Consider the following 16,931-nt stretch of genomic DNA (forward strand, 5'->3'; position numbering starts at 1 on the left):
TGTGTGTGTGTGTGTGTGTGTGTGTGTGTGTGTGTGTGTGTGTGTGTATGTGTGTGTCTTTTAATTTAAAAAATTTTTTAAATTATAAAATATATAAAATTAAAACTATATAGAATTCTATTCTGAATTCTAGCATAAATTATAAATTATTTTTAGTAATATTTATAAAATATAACGCATTCACTGAAATTGATTTAATGCAATATTTATTTAACATATGTTTTAAAAATATATTTTTATTTAAATGTAATATTTATTTGCGTGCTATACATGAGGTAAATTACTTTTTCTTAGTGTAAATTTCTTTTATTTATTTTATAAAAAAGATATATTTATTTTTCATACAATTTGCTTAATTCTTTAATTTTAATACGGATATAGTTTAGATCACCATGGGATATTGTCAGACTTGAATAAATAATGACTATGGAACAAGAAATGATCAGTCGCTATAAAATTAGTGTTTTTGAACGAGAATATTTTTTTGCTTGCTATATACTGTTTTCCTCTATTTTGTCTTTGTCTTTATTGTAGTTTTATTCTCTGCCTTTCTATCAAATAATGCTTAATTCTCTTCTTGCGTTTTTTTCTAATAACACATTTTCCACGTAATTACGCAAAAAATGAAAAAGAAAAAACTGGAAATTGAAAGATAATAACAAGGTGGTATATAAAAGCTTGATTTACTCGTGTAAATCAGTCTTGATTTATAGCTGTTCGGATTCACAGCAACTAGAAGTGTAAAGTTTGTCAATAATTTAAAAAGCTCCAGAAAAATTCCGTTTTGAAAAATGGTTTGGAAAATGTTTGCTACAATTTTTACTTTTGCACTAGTACTGGCTTATGTTGCAGCAGAAATACGTAAGTTTAGTATTTGTTCAACTTCATTTTTATTGTAATGTGCTGTAAATGACTATAGTCATATTACAAAAAAGACTCATTATACTTTGAAGCGCCAAATTTGGATTGAGATGAAAAGAATATCAATAAAATATTTCTTGGATTAGTTCCTTGATTTTTTGATGCGAACAAAAGACTTTATACAATCCCATAATTTAATAATTTTACTATTATGGATATCTAAAGAAAATTAATATTAAATATAACATAATAGTGCGGTGGCAATGTAAACTGCATATCTGCAATGTCATATACGCATTGTTAAAATGCTCTAATAAAAATAATGTAAAAGTCACAAGTTTGAAGAAATATAGACAAGAAGAAACATAGTTATAATCATAATCTTTGCGCTCTTAATTAAGATGATCTGTTAAGAACTTTTAGTACTATACATAAATGATATTTTATTTGTTAAAAATGAGTTCGATCTTGATCAACTTGTGACGCATTTAATCAGTTTTTTTTTAGCATGAATAACTTCGTCATTATATATATTCTATTTTTTCTAGAATACATGATTTTTTTTCTTTCTGCCCTTTTCATAAGTATAGAATCAGGTTTTAATCATAAATTTTTTCTAAGTAACAGTAACGATTTACACATTAAGAGTTTTAAACTCATTTTAATTAATAAAAATGACTGCTATAATGTAGTATCTACACATAAAAAAATAACCAGAAATCAATTAAGCAATAAAAATCAATTCTAACTGAATTATAAAAATTAATACAGCGATTTATATACGTGTAAACATAATAATTATGGCCATAAATGTTGCAAACGTAGTTACTATACTCACATTATTAATATTTAAATTTAATTGCTTATGTCCAGAACAATTATTGATTCTGATAACTTATAATATTTCTTCCACTTAAAATAATTTATTTAATATTTTATGTAACAGCACAAATACAATTAGCGTAGTATACATTTAGTATGTATCAATAATAATAAAAATTGCATGTTATTTTAAAACATTTTATTATTTAGCATGAACTTTTTCAATTGTCAATTTTATCCAAAAATTACAAGTTAATAAAAATGTTTTGTCAAGAGACACGGCAGTGTCTCGCGCTAAGTACACGTGCATGCGCCCCGTGTATTTTTACACGAGCCAGAAAGGTGCGAGTATATTTGAGATTTTTGGATATAAATAACGGCTGAACCGGTCAAATTCTAAGTAGACTTAATGGATAGCTTAGGTTTGAATTATATAGTAAAAGTGTTTTTATTTTTTAACAGCCTCTTACATTCATGTATGCGGTCGCCAAAATCCGAATCTGGATCAATGTATTACGAACAGCATTAACGATATGAAGGATAATATTTGCAAAGGAATACCGGAATTACAGAGTCCACCAATTGAGCCTTTTTTTGTTGACAAAATAGCTATTTCCGACGTAGATAATGCCAAATTATACCTTAGAGACGCAACAATAACGGGACTTTGCGATTTCACTATAAATTCTCTCCACATAGATCTTGATAAGCTCCATTTCGATATTGGTGTCATATTCAAAAAAGTTTTCTTGAACGGCACGTATGATTTTGATGTACATGTACTGGTGCCTTTTGTTCAGAAAGGACCCGTTTTTCTTACTACAGGTATGTATAATTTAAATATGATTAAAATAAAACAAAAATTTACAGAAATCTACTTTGATAAACTTTAAAGATTTAAAACGCAATTTTCTTTTAGCAATGTTATCAGAACATGTTTTTTTTTTGCAGAAAACTTGTTAGCAAGTGTTGGCGTAGATATGAAAATAGTAAACAAAAATAATAAGAGATATGTATATATGTCAAAACTGAACTTGATTCTCGACATTAAAACATTGAGCAGTAAGTTTGACATGAACGGAGAGGAGAAATCTCAATTAAATGAAATTCTTAGTACTTTCCTAGGCAGCAATGAAGAAGAATTTATCAACAGAGTTAAACCAACACTGGGAAAAGAAATCTCTAAACAAGTACTTTCAATTGGGAATAACATAGTTAAGCATTTCACTTTCGACGAGCTCTTCCCTGAACGACCGTAAATTGTTAGAACTTTAAGATTTACTGTCACAAAGTCTCTCCGTAAATTCGCCATTCAATTTGTGGGGCTTATGGGGATAAGAATTTTGTGCAAAATGCATTTAATATGGTACATAGTTACCAAATTATAAACTTAATAAAATTGCGATACTGTATTTTATTAAATTATGTATCTATAATTTTACATATATATACTTGTAACTAATGACATTTTATTTCTACTAACTTTAATTTTTACTAACTTTATTATTGTATCCATGTAAAAAGCTTATGTGTTATAAGCCATAAGCCATTCTCATGTACCAAATAAATATGTTGTTTTAATACGCACAAAATTAAATATTGTATTTATTAAGATGTTTTTTTTATAGTATCCAAAAGTTGATAAAGTCAAATATGTGTCGTAACATATAATGCGTCGTTTTAGTTCAAGAAAAAGCGAAAATCTTGAAGAGAAGAGAGGATTTTGCAAACTAAATATGTAACACAAGTTATTTATAAATACTACATTTACAAATTTTTTAGCTTGTTATGTATGGGCACATAAAATGTACGATATATATACAATCCTCCTGCATATGTCACAATGCATTGCATAAATTGCATTTTAATATTTATGCAAATGTCTCTTTTTTATTACACCACATCAGAAATATTATGCAATGTTTTCAAGATTTCAATTTAGTCGGACAATCTTCGTTAAATGTCAAGGTTATCGAGTTATGTTTTAATATCATAAGTGAAGAATTGAGCTATGCATGTGGTACACGTGCTCATACTCATAATTATATTATTTATTTATTTTAATTTTTATTGCAATTTTATTCTTTTTTTAAGTAATATATTGTCATAGTTCTTTTACATTATAAAAATTACGCAGATAAAAAATTCTTGATAAAAATTTTATCTTGCTTTAATATATAAATATATAAAAGCTTGATCAGTTCACGTGAGTCGGTCTTAAGACTGCGTTTGGAATACGGCTGTTAAGATTATATGCAACTGTTCTTTAAGTTACAATTTTAGAAAGTTTGTAAGAAAAAAATTTTTGGCTTGGAAAATGTTTGCTATGATCTTTACTTTTACACTTGTAATTGCATATGCTGCAGCGGAAATACGTAAGTAAATAAAAGATAATACGTACTTGTTTCCATCATTATGTGATCACGATTCATTCCATACTTACTGCTTGAATAGAAAAATTTTACTCGTAAAGCCATACTGTGATTGTTTTCTGTTTATATGAGTTTTAACAATACTTATGTTAGCTTCAGTTAGCTCGAAAACTTTCAAAAATCTGCTACCATTGAATTTTTCGACAAAAATATATGTATTTTAAGCAAATTTATGTTACAAGTCTATTAAGACAAAAAGTTCACTTTATACTATGTATGTTCTATATGCTAACATATATATATTGTGTGATTTGTGTGTAAAGATAAAAATATTCAGCAAATTTTGATTATTTATTCGATTAAAAATTATACATAATCTGCATTAATAAAATAACTTTTCTTATAAATATCAGAAATTATCTATAAAACAAATAGCGAGTGTAATGTTATATTCTAGTTGCCACACAGAAAGTATATTATTGTTAAAATGTTTTTATTTTTTATCAAAGAAGATGTCTATTAATATAGGTGCGTATTATATATATATATATATATAATTCATATAATTATCTCCACGGTCTTAGAATGATTATATATAGAATGATAGAATCATTATAAATACCAAGAGAGAGGATAAATGCTGATTAAATCAATGCGAAACAGGATACATAATATATGTATGACTGTGCGTTTATATCAGTCTTGATCGTTGATCTGTCGGTCAACGTGTTAGGATCACGTTACCTAGTGTTTTCTAAGTGTAATACTGTTCCATAGTATAATCTTAACAAATTTACAAGAAATATTTCAAAAAATGTTTGCCGCAGCTTTTGCTCTTGTGCTTATAACAGTACATGTTGCAGCAGAAGTACGTAAGTAAATAAAAGATACATATACTTATTTTTATTGCAACACACAATTATAGCGCACAACTCTCTGCATTATACGTAAAAAAAATCATTATACTATTTAAACTGCAAAACTCAAGTAATAAAAAGAATATGTTTTGATAAAATGTTCTATCATTATGTGATCACGATTCATTCCATACTTACTGCTTGAGTTTTTTCCAAGGAGTCCTCGGATGAGGACAGTCAGGTCTTGAATAGAAAAATTCTACTCGTAAAGCCATACTGTGATTGTTTTCCGTTTATATGACTTTTAACAATTCTTATGTTAGCTTGAGGTAGCTCGAAATCTTTCAAAACTCTGCACTATTTAATTTTTCGACAAATATATGTATTTTAAGCAAATTTATGTTACAAATCTATTAAGACAAAAAGTTCACTTTATACTGTGTATGTTCTATATGCTAACATATGTATATTGTGTGATTTGTGTGTAAAGATAAAAATATTCAGCAAATTTTGATTATTTATTCGATTAAAAATTATACATAATCTGCATTAATAAAATAACTTTTCTTATAAATATCAGAAATTATCTATAAAACAAATAGCGAGTGTAATGTTATATTTTAGTTGCAACACAGAAAGTATATTATTGTTAAAATATAACTTTTTAACGTTGTTACATTTTTTTAAACTAATTCTACTGACAATTTTATTAAAAATATTTTATTATAAAAAATGATTAAAAAACTTCTAATCTTTACAGCTTCCTACATTCACATATGCGGCCGCAGAGATCCGGAAATTGAGCAATGCATCCTGAACAACATAAATAATTTGAAGATTAAAATATGCAAAGGAATACCGGAATTGGATATTCCATCGAATGACCCATTTATTATTGAAAAATTAGTCTTTGCCGAAACGCCCGAGATCAAATTATATATTAGAAATACGCAAATAACAGGTTTCTGTGAGTTCAACATAACTCATTTTCGTGCAGATATTGATACTCTCCATTACGATGTTGAGCTTATATTCGACCAGATCCGAGCAAACACCACTTATGACGTCGATATACGTTTACTGGTACCTATTGCACATAAGGGACCCCTTTACATTACTACAGGTATGTAAATAAATAGTCGATTTTTTATTAAAATAAAGTAAACGTTTAAAAATTTATTTTAACACAAAAGATATATCTGATATAGTTTTATTTAAATTACCAAACTGTGTGTTCTTCTAGACAACATAGGAGCAAAAGTAAGCTTGGATTTCGAAATAGTTACCAGAAATGGCAAGAGATATACGTACTTGGCAAAGATGAAGTTAAACCTCGACATAAAAAACTACGACGCTGAGTACAGCGTAGAAGGCGATCAATTTGGTCAATTGCAGAAAATTATTCATAACTTTATAGGTCAGAATCAAGAAGAGATTATAAAGAGTCTTAAACCGGCACTGGAAGAGCAAATCTCCAAACGAATTATTTCGATTGCTAATGGCATAGTTAAACACTTCACTTATGAGGAGCTTTTCCCCGAACAAATCGCTTAGAATTTTAATATGTGTCATCGGCTGCACTTCGATATTTACTGTCAGTAACTGTCAGAACTGTACTATGAAATCTATAGTATATGTGACATAAAATATTATTGTTAAGGAATACATATTCAAGATGTTTTCTAGCGACACTTATGTGTCCCTTAGAGTACTACTTATCTTTCTACATACACGTAACACTTCTTCTACACGCATTCTTCCGGTTTCCGTTCGCTCTCCACTAACAGTCTTTGTTTTCTTGTTTATATTGTAAACCTTATTCATACAGTTATTGAAAGTATATATACGTGCATTGTGTCAGCAACATCTTTATGTCATTACACTAAAGTTATCCTCAACAATTATAGAAAAATATAGATTTTTAGTACTGACAGTGAATATCGGAATGCAGCCATTATAAGATTATTTTGTGCATTCTACAATTTATTTGTTTAAAGATTAATCGAAAAATAGATTTTTTTACAATGTTTTAAAATCGACGATACAAACATAATTACTCATAGATAAAAACAGATATCGTGTAATAATTGTCATTAATTACTAACACCGATTTATACTAAATATTTGCTTGTATAGAACAATAGTTCGACAAAAAAAGAATACCTATTTGCTATCGTGTTACTTTGAACGTGACGTTTGAGAATATTGCTAAACTAAAAACTTTATTATTTATGTATTGACGACGTAGTGAAAATTACGAATAAAGAACTGATATATTTCTTTTTATATTAAATTGACTAAGTTTTTATATTAAATAAATGATAAGGTATATAAAATAAAATTAAAATAAAAAATATTGGATTGTTATATCTGTGATAACTTTAATAAAGAAGACTTATATAGATTTAATATGTGATATATGTATATCAATTATAAGTATTATCTTATTTATATTCCCAAATAGCAAAACGCCTATCATATTTACAAAATATGTGCGTAAATTCGTGACGACTGTTTGCGTAAATAACATATGTAAAACTGCATCCGCAAATGCTCAGTAACAATATTGAACTTCTTTTAAACAACTGTTTATTCAATCTTCGTTACACTTTTGCAGCAACAGTTTACGCTCAGAGGCTCTATTCGTATACAGATTATATATTATTGATAGAAACAATTTACATATTGTTGGTGCAAACAGTTCGTTGCTGTTTTACTAATAATTAACGTCGCATGTTTGTTAAAAGATGCTAAAAGAATTATAAAAATTTAATATTTAATTAAATTAAAATTAGAATATTTTAAAGTGATCGGATGTTTTTCTTTATTTAGGTGATGAAAAAATATAAACTAATTTTCTAATTTTTTAATGTTATGAGATATCCATGGTAAGAGACATATATAAAAAAAATTTGTTTTTATTAGCGGTTAGCTCACTAATTCATTAGGAAGAATGTAATGTGTAAATTATATTTGATTATTTATGATTTTTTAAATTGTCGAGTCTTCATTCACATTTCGTTGCAAGCATCCGCATTTAGTTCACTTAGCATTGGATGAAAACCCGATATAAAAGTACTATTATTAGACAATTTATGCAACTATTTTATGCCTCGTAGTAACGAATATTAAATAATGTTTCTTCGTAGACGCGATGTTTGTTCAAGGCGATATTGACGTAAAATCAGTCGAGTATTAAGAGGAAAAATGAAAGAGTCTAGACACTACGTAATGGAATTTAACTGGATGATTCTTTTACATGTTTTTTCGATGTCGATTTGCATAGAATTCTTAAAATTCACATGATTCGCATGATAAGTTTATAATTTTGTCAAGCATTTACCTATCAATTTTCGTAGCTTTTCCATTTCCACTATTTAAATAATTTGTTCATTTTTGACATAGGAACGATGTAAATTACGACAATCAACTAATATTAATATAAATAATTATTATTATTATTTATTCCTTTACTATCAATCCCCATTATTTAATCGTTTAATTGGAAAATTTAAAAAATTGATTAGATATCTTACATATATAAAATTATGTATATATTTATTTGAAGAATAAAATACATTATTTATTTAATTAAGGAACGTTGGATTAAAATTGATTTGTTATTATTACTTCCTTTTTTTAACTTTTGCGTTCTAGAGAAATAAAGTTGCAACATATGAATATATGAATATGTTTTATTCGTTCCATATTCAGATGTAATAATAAGAAAAATCAACTTTATATAGTCATTTATAACGAAGAATATTCTTAATATCGTGAGTCTCTGTATTAAAATTTTCGCAATACAATTACTAAATTCGTTTTTTATGTTGTTAAGCATTTGAATAGCGCGAATAGGGAATGGTTATTAGATTATTTAAAAATTGTGTATTATAACGTAATCATTTGTTTATAGTTCGTACTCAGTCGAGACTTTGATATTATACTTTATTTAATATATTCTAATTACATATAATTATTCTAAGAGTATTTAAAGGCAAAAGACACGTACATTAAAGATGTATTAAAAGAATTTTTTATTTATGAAAAAAAATATACAAATAAAAACAATTAACACTTTAATAATATATAACATTGTACACACACACACACACACACACACACACATATATAAGAATATAGAGCAAAAATCAGTATTTTTATTTTTTTCTGCATGTGCAAATTTCTACATTTTCTATGCTAAGATAACAGGTTTATCATGATTCATTGCATAAATTAAGTATTTACATAACACAGATATAGCTTTTTATCAAGGTATAAATAATTAGTGAAGAGTAAAAAAAATATGTAGGAAGTTAATTATTTCGTAGATTGGTAAACTTTGAATACAAGAGCGCGTGTGTGGTTGCGGTTAATATTAACCTCAAAGTAATGTTATACAATGTCACAAGTTCTGTGTTCACCATCTATATTTATTACATACGACACATTTGCCAAAATGTATATTCTTGAATTTTGAAACTCCTTTACAGATACTTGCAGAATTAATCATTTCGCTCCAAGCATTGATTTATCAATATATCACTGATAGGGATAATATAGAAATTTATATCAAACAATGATTTAAATGGTGTAAAGATTTATATTATTATAAAATTTACGCAGAATCTCTTTGACGTAAATTTTATTCAAGGAAGACGAACACATTTACATATATCCCTGTATGGAAAATCTAGGAAAATTAAATTTTATTAATTATATTTATATTTATCTTTTTTTTTTCCTTTTTCTTGTGTTTTTATCGTATGTAATTATGATCTATAAAGAACAAACAATTTTTTACAATAAAATTATATAGCACTTTGGATATTGATTATTTTTAAATGACAACGGAAGAAGTACGATTGACCGTCATTATAACAATTAAAAAGATATTCTTTCTACGAAACTGCATGTTTGTAAAATTAGTTACAGGTAAATGTAACATTTATTAGTGCTATATCTGCAAGTTTTTTTTTAAATAGGATATTTTTCCATGTGCTATAAGTGTTAAATATATTTTTATTTAAAACAAATTTTTTTTTGTTTTATCAAAGAAGATGTCTATTACTATAGGTGCGTATTATATATACATATATATAGATATAATTAATATAATTATCTCCACGGTCTTAGAATGAATCATTATAAATACTAAGAGAGAGGATAAATGCTGATTAAATCAGTGTGAAACAGGATACATATATGTATGACTGAACGTTTATATATCAGTCTTGATACCTGTCGGTCAACGTGTTAGGATCACGAGTGTTTTCTAAGTGTAATACTGTTCCATAGTATAATCTTAAAAAATATGCAAGAAATATTTCGAAAAATGTTTGCCGCAGCTTTTGCTCTTGTGCTTATAACAGTACATGTCGCAGCGGAAGTACGTAAGTAAATAAGAGATACATATACTTATTTTTATTGCAACACACAATTATAGCACACAACTTTTTGCATTATACGTAAAAAGAATCATTATACTATTTAAACTGCAAAACTCAGGTAATAAAAAAAAATATATTTTGCTAAAATATTATTTTCGAGTTTAGTTTTTTCGATGATCTTGTTTTACTTGATGAAAAACGAGATTTTTGAACAACTAATTTATTCTAATTTGTGAGTATTGCGATAATAATGATTATAACGTATAACATTTTGGTCTCATTCTCACTCGCCGCCGTCACTCTTAAAAGAAACTTTCCATTAATGTAAATTTCTCAAGATTTTAATGTCCCGCTTAACATTGCAATTACAAATAAATTACTATTAACAATTGTGTTTAAAAAATTGCATATTTCTTTGAAGTATATATTTTATCAGTCCTTTTTTATTCTATTTTCATTACATTTACAATTTTATAAAAAATTAAAAATATAAACGAAGATAATATACTCTTTTCATAGCATCCTACATTCATGTGTGCGGACGCAGAGACCCGAATCTCGATCAATGCATTTTCAACAACGTCGAAAATTTGAAGGATAAAATCTGCGAAGGAATGCCAGACCTGAATATTCCATCGAACAATCCACTTATTCTTGATGAATTAGTAATTTTTGATTCACCCGATAACAAATTATATATTAAGGATACAAAAATGACGGGGCTGTGCGATTTTGTTGTGAACTACCTTCACCTAGATATCGACAAACTCCATTTTGATGTTGATTTGTTATTCAAACAAATTCAAATAAACGGCACTTATAATCTCAACGTACGTTTATTGGTGCCCATCACTAACACAGCGCAAGTTTATATTACCACAGGTATATAAAATGATTGATTTATTAAAATGAGATAATATTTCAAGGATACTTATTTCAACAAAAAAGAGAGATTTAAAATATATATTTTCGTTATATTTCTATTGTAATTACTAAATTATATATTTTTCAGATAATGTAGGAGCAAAAGTAAGCGCGGACATGAAAATGGTTACCAAAGGCAACCAGAAATATATGTTTTTTTCAAAGATGACGATAAATCTTGACATCAAAGGATATAATATTGACTTTTCACATGAAAGAGAATTAGGCCAATTGCGCGAAATTATTAGGAATTTCGTAGGCGACAATCAACAGGAGATTATTACAGTTATTAAGCCGGCTCTGGAAGAGAGTATCACCAAACGGATTCTCTTGGTTGCCAACAACATAATCAAACTCTTTACTTACGAAGAGCTCTTTCCTGATCGAACATAAATCGTCAAAAAAATTTGAGATCTATTGTCACGTGATTATTTTGTTTGTATTGTGATCCATTTGAAGAATAGTTAAAGCACAAGATTTGTTATAATATTTTAATAACTAACGGCACTTTTTATTCTTGCTAAATAACGAAAATGAAGATATAATTGTTATTGATTATTAGCTTAACAATGCAGATTTGTATGAAATAATAATTATTTATACGTAACAATACATTTAATTAAACAATAACGTTTTTGTCTCAATACCATTTCATGTACATTATATACATATGTATAAGAGATATAGCTCGTAATAATAAAAAAGCTAAAACTAAATTTTGTATTATATTCATAATACAACTTTTAATAAAAAATTTAAGTAGATTTAATATAAAGCTTTATAAATAATCTGCGACACAATAAATTTAAGATGGGGATGATTAAAATCAATGGGCTATTTGTTTCAATAATATGCATTAAAAATGTACATTTTTTATATTATTTTAAATCTAACATATTCAAAATTATGGCTTTTCTTAAAATGCTAAAAAAAATGTATTAAAAGAGTCGTTTTTATTTATTTAAAAAAATGTATCGACAGGATAGAAATTTTTATGACATCAAATATGATAGAAGCAAAAATACAAAATTCTTCTTTTAATTTTAAATGCAAAATTCTGTACTTTTTATGCTGAAATGATAAATTAATATATATTCTTTGCATTGAATATATTTATCCAGTAGAGACAGGATTGCGTCGCAGCATAATTTTTTTTATGGAATTAATTTTCTGCTTTCTTTTTATATGTATACAATTTTTATCTTTATATATAGTTTTTTTAAAGAAAAATAGATTCAATTTTTCACTAAATTTAATTTCACTAAATACAATTTTTTTTAGTACTATATATATATATATATATATATATATATATATATATATATACTTCTCAAGTTATATATTTTTTTAAAATTGCGTATTCGCAAAATTATATAATTAAATATGCTACTTTTATTAATACTTAAATTTTTATTTCAACACAATATTTACTTACATTGCTGTGTCAATTATGTTTTTTGAATTAATAAAAAGCTTATTTCCTATGAAAGATGTTAATTTATACGCATTTGAGATGACCATGACCATGATCTTTGTGTGAATCATTGCTTTAGAAGGAAAAAGAAAGAAAAAGAGACTATTAAATCAATGTAAGGAGGATATGTACAATGTACATATAAGCTTGATCAATTGCATAGGTCTGTCTCGATATACGTTCGTCGTGCATCTGTGTAATATTACAATTCTAGAAAGTATTACTTCGCAATAGGAAGCACTTTGATTTAAAACATGTTTGCTGCTATTTTCGCCTTTGCACTTATAACAACGTATTCTGCAGCGGAAATACGTGAGTAAATGAGAGGTCAGTATTTATCTATATCATCGCGCGCATATGATTCATTTCATACTAACCGTGCAGATTGTCGTAATTCTTAAACCGGAACACTCTTGATCCGCAACTAGGAAATTCGAATAATTAATAAAACATTTGTCAAATTAGATAATTAATGTAAAAGATTTAAACAATTCTAAGTTGTGGTAAACATTAACAATAATTATAATGTATAATACATTGGCAATGCAAACTGCGTACCTAGCATTATGGATGTAGACAGTAATAATGTGAAGGACATATGCGTGTGAAAACGACGGACGAAAAAAAGCCATTCCCATTATAGTCCTTGTATTTAATCAAAGCAACAGTAACGATGGTATTGACTTCGACAGGAATTCCTTGTCGAGCGTTTATCCACATATTTTATGGAATGGCATGTACGAGTACGTGAGAATGTTTTATAATGAATTTCCGCAATATGACAATTTGTCTTACAGACTTGGCTTGCTGCGAGCGTGTCGCTTATGACAGGTTTGTTAGCATTAGCAAGTTTAAAAGATACGGAATTATATTCTAATATTTAAATTGTACAATAAAAATGTTAAATAAAAGTTCTACGACGATATTTAGGGGGAATGTCTTATTATTATTTATTTTATTATTAATTGTGCAATTCTTATAAACCATTACTTTTATATAAATTTTTCCCTTTTTTCTTATTGTCGTTCAATCGTCCGTCATTTCTCTTTCCTTTTTCCTTTTCTTTTTCTTTTCTTTCTCTCTCTTTTCTAACGCTATTAAAAAAGGCTTTGTATATTGAATTTTTAAAAAGATTTAATATTGACGCTATGTGATAATAATGCTGTTTGATATTAATGTTATACAGAAAAAAAATTAAATTTATTATTTATATTACAAAATGCACATTATTTTGAAATATATTTTATTCTTCTTTTATTTATACTTATACTACTGATAATCTTATCTAAAAATGTCACTTAAATAAAATGTTTACACTTTACAGCCTCCTACATTCATGTGTGCAGCCGCAGAGACCCGAATCTCGATCAATGCATCATAAGTAACATTGATAATTTAAAAGGAAACCTTTGCAAAGGAATTCCAGAATTGAGCGTTCCGCCAGGCAATCCATATACTTTTGACGACTCGTCTCCGATGCGCCTAACACCAAGATGTACATTAGAGATGCGAAAATAATGGGAATGTGTGATTTTGTCGCCCTCCTTCACACGATCTCACAGACAGATTCCACTTCGATATTGAACTCTTATTCAAACGGACTCAAGTGAACACCACTTATGATTTCAACATACGTTTTCTAGTGCTCATCTCTTATAAAAGATTGGTTTATATTACTATAGGTATGTAAATACAGAGAGAGAGAGAGAGAGAGAGGAGGGAGGGAAAGAGAGAAAGAGAATTGATGACGTCAATGTACGACAAAAAGATACTTTAGATAAAACATTTTAAAACCTTTATTTATATTTTTATTGAAATTACTAAATTGTGTGCTTGCAGATAATATAGAAGCAAAAATCGACGTGGACATGAAACTGGCAGCTAAAGGCAGCAAAACATATGCATACATATCGAAGTTGAAGATTAATATCGACCCCAAGAACTATAATGTCGAATTTGATTTGAACAAAAAGGAATTAGGATAATTTTATGAAATTGTTAAGAATTTTGTAGGCAATCAGGAAGAGATTATTAAAATTCTTAAATCGGTTTTAGAAGAAACGATCTTCAAACGGGTCATCTTGATGTGGTTCTAATGATGTGGTAAAACACTTTTACTTACGAAGAACTTTTTCCTGATCGAACATAAACCGTCCAAAACATTGTAATCTATTGATCATTGATCATTCCGTTCTTTTGTGATCTATTTAAAGAATAACTGGTTCAATATTTGTTATATTTTAAAAAACTGACGAGATTTTATTTCTGTAAAAATGAAAACAGACATACAATAGAGGAGGAAATGTTGAAAGGGCTAAAAATAAAATATTGTTTCATGCGATATTATATTATCTTTGATAATAGCGATAAAAGAAGTTTAAATATAGATATGTTATAATAACCGCTCTTGATTTAGTTTCACTTTAGTCTCGATATTCATAAATGTTTTACCAACAATAAATAGAATATAATACATGAAAAGTGTTTCTTGTAACAATATGGAATACACATACGTTGCATAACCGTTATGCAATTCATCATCCGCAGTAAATTGAAAAAAAAGACGATCTGATGCAGATATGGTAATGTTTAATCTCTTAGCTCTACACTTGTGATTATTCTTATATGATTCGTTGTTCACGAGTACGCTTATTTGCCATTGAATTTACTCAGCTTTATTTGAAAGTACATTGCTGCAGCGTGTTTAATTATCAGGTTCCTGTTGCGTTAGAACTGTAATTTTGAAATATATGTATATAAAAATACAAAAGAATCTGATTTATTTCAATTGCTAGATGTATTGCTATGCTATTTGTGATTACGAAGAATTTATTTGTCACAATTTGTTATTATATTATTATTGTTGTACTGAGATGCAATAAATTTGTTATAAAGAAAACAAAATTGAATATAGCATCTTTAAACAAATGTGATTTATAGATATTACATCTATAAATTTAAAGTGCCAAGTTATTTTTATTGAAAAATTTGAATAGCATGTTTTCTTATTTTGGTTTTAGCGGTTTAAAAGCGGTGATTTCAGTCTAATCGACAATTTGTTCTGGAGGCCTCGAAAATGCAAGAACGATGATTTGAAGCAGCTGCTCGCTGAGAATCCGGCTTAAACGCAAAAAGAACTTGCAGAGCAGTTGGGAATGACGCAACAAACCATTTCCAAACGCCTACATGAGATGGAAAAAATTCAAGAAGAAGGGAAATGGATTCCGCATAAACTCATTGAAGCCAACAAAAATCAACGAGTGGCGGGTCTTTGTCTTTTCAATAAGCAGCGTAAGAAGTCTTTCTTGTAGAAAATCGTTGCGGAGGACGAGAAATGAATACTCTATGATAATCCAAAACGCAAAAAGTCATGGAGGGGGGAATCCAGACTCCAGACGAACCATCAACATCGATCGCAAAGCCAAACATGTTCAGAAGAAGATTCTGTTCTGCATTTGGTGAGATATCAAGAAAATGATTTATTATGAGGTGCTGAATCCGGGTGAAACAGTTACTGCGGACTGCTATCAACGCCAATTAATCCATTTAAATCAAGAATTGGAACAAAAACATGGAGCTTATAGAATATCGATAATGCAATAAACAATACCTTCTGCATTACAACGCAAGATCCGCATTATGACGCGAGAGAAAGAGAGAGAGGACATCACGTGGATGTCCTCAGCTACTGTTCGAAGCTTGCCGAGGCTACGAGCGCACACGTTACATACACACGTGCCTTCTCTTCGTGTGCGTATTCCCACCACGTGAGCCGTGTTTTTAAATGTCCATGGCACATTAATTCTGGCACCATTGATGTCGACTGGTGTGGAGTTTTCGGAGTTATATCCATTAGTTACAAGAGTTTTGAAAGTTACTTTTAGATTGTAATTAAGTTTCTAAAATTTTTTGCTAAATCTCTGCCGCCGATCCTGTGCCGCCGATCTTGTGCCGCTGATTCTGTGCCACCGATCCTGTGCCACCGATCCTGTGCCGCCGATCCTGTGCCGTCGATCTTGTGTCGCCTCCACCAAACCTCCGCCGAATTTCTGCCGTTTGTATCCAAATTAAATATCGTAACTGAAAATAAAATTGCAAGCAAAATATAAATTTCTGATATTTCTATAACGAAATATGAATGTTTAATAATTCATGGATTACTCATTATTTACATAATACGTTAAACGTAGTTTACATTGTATACGTAGATGTAGATTATTATATTTTATGC

The 16,931-nt window shown here is 28.2% G+C and overlaps 4 protein-coding genes and 1 long non-coding RNA gene across 5 annotated transcripts in view; all 5 read left to right on the plus strand.

Annotated features, from left to right (window-relative positions):
* The window catches only part of LOC112458372, a 44,851-nt gene that overhangs the window by 19,567 nt on the left and 8,353 nt on the right, over positions 1-16,931 (plus strand). The window lies entirely within an intron of this gene.
* Positions 720-3,105, plus strand: LOC112458370. The gene is made up of 3 exons (XM_025021973.1): positions 720-861; positions 2,146-2,508; positions 2,635-3,105. The coding sequence occupies exons 1-3, from the start codon at positions 792-794 to the stop codon at positions 2,940-2,942; spliced, it is 741 nt and encodes a 246-aa protein (XP_024877741.1). The 5' UTR covers positions 720-791; the 3' UTR covers positions 2,943-3,105.
* On the plus strand, positions 4,732-7,205 carry LOC112458371. Its single transcript, XM_025021974.1, has 3 exons — positions 4,732-4,927; positions 5,673-6,035; positions 6,156-7,205. The coding sequence occupies exons 1-3, from the start codon at positions 4,870-4,872 to the stop codon at positions 6,464-6,466; spliced, it is 732 nt and encodes a 243-aa protein (XP_024877742.1). The 5' UTR covers positions 4,732-4,869; the 3' UTR covers positions 6,467-7,205.
* LOC112458369 lies at positions 10,132-11,856 on the plus strand. Its single transcript, XM_025021972.1, has 3 exons — positions 10,132-10,305; positions 10,822-11,184; positions 11,315-11,856. The coding sequence occupies exons 1-3, from the start codon at positions 10,227-10,229 to the stop codon at positions 11,617-11,619; spliced, it is 747 nt and encodes a 248-aa protein (XP_024877740.1). The 5' UTR covers positions 10,132-10,226; the 3' UTR covers positions 11,620-11,856.
* Positions 12,576-15,567, plus strand: LOC112458378. Its single transcript, XR_003041200.1, has 3 exons — positions 12,576-13,531; positions 14,025-14,382; positions 14,540-15,567. It is a non-coding gene; the product is annotated as an uncharacterized LOC112458378 (long non-coding RNA).

Source organism: Temnothorax curvispinosus, unplaced genomic scaffold (assembly GCF_003070985.1).
Source record: "Temnothorax curvispinosus isolate PA1 unplaced genomic scaffold, ASM307098v1 QBEX01008837.1, whole genome shotgun sequence".
NCBI lineage: Eukaryota > Metazoa > Arthropoda > Insecta > Hymenoptera > Formicidae > Temnothorax > Temnothorax curvispinosus.

What these genes read in the sequence shown, in the direction of transcription:
- LOC112458371 (XM_025021974.1), top strand. Translation starts at nt 4,870, where the DNA reads ATGTTTGCCGCAGCTTTTGCTCTTGTGCTTATAACAGTACATGTTGCA. An exon ending in ACATGTTGCAGCAGAAGTAC is followed by an intron (nt 4,928 to 5,672) that starts GTAAGTAAATAA and finishes TAATCTTTACAG; the next exon opens with CTTCCTACATTCACATATGC. An exon ending in ACCCCTTTACATTACTACAG is followed by an intron (nt 6,036 to 6,155) that starts GTATGTAAATAA and finishes GTGTTCTTCTAG; the next exon opens with ACAACATAGGAGCAAAAGTA.
- LOC112458369 (XM_025021972.1), top strand. Translation starts at nt 10,227, where the DNA reads ATGCAAGAAATATTTCGAAAAATGTTTGCCGCAGCTTTTGCTCTTGTG. An exon ending in ACATGTCGCAGCGGAAGTAC is followed by an intron (nt 10,306 to 10,821) that starts GTAAGTAAATAA and finishes CTCTTTTCATAG; the next exon opens with CATCCTACATTCATGTGTGC. An exon ending in GCAAGTTTATATTACCACAG is followed by an intron (nt 11,185 to 11,314) that starts GTATATAAAATG and finishes TATATTTTTCAG; the next exon opens with ATAATGTAGGAGCAAAAGTA.
- LOC112458370 (XM_025021973.1), top strand. Translation starts at nt 792, where the DNA reads ATGGTTTGGAAAATGTTTGCTACAATTTTTACTTTTGCACTAGTACTG. An exon ending in TTATGTTGCAGCAGAAATAC is followed by an intron (nt 862 to 2,145) that starts GTAAGTTTAGTA and finishes ATTTTTTAACAG; the next exon opens with CCTCTTACATTCATGTATGC. An exon ending in ACCCGTTTTTCTTACTACAG is followed by an intron (nt 2,509 to 2,634) that starts GTATGTATAATT and finishes TTTTTTTTGCAG; the next exon opens with AAAACTTGTTAGCAAGTGTT.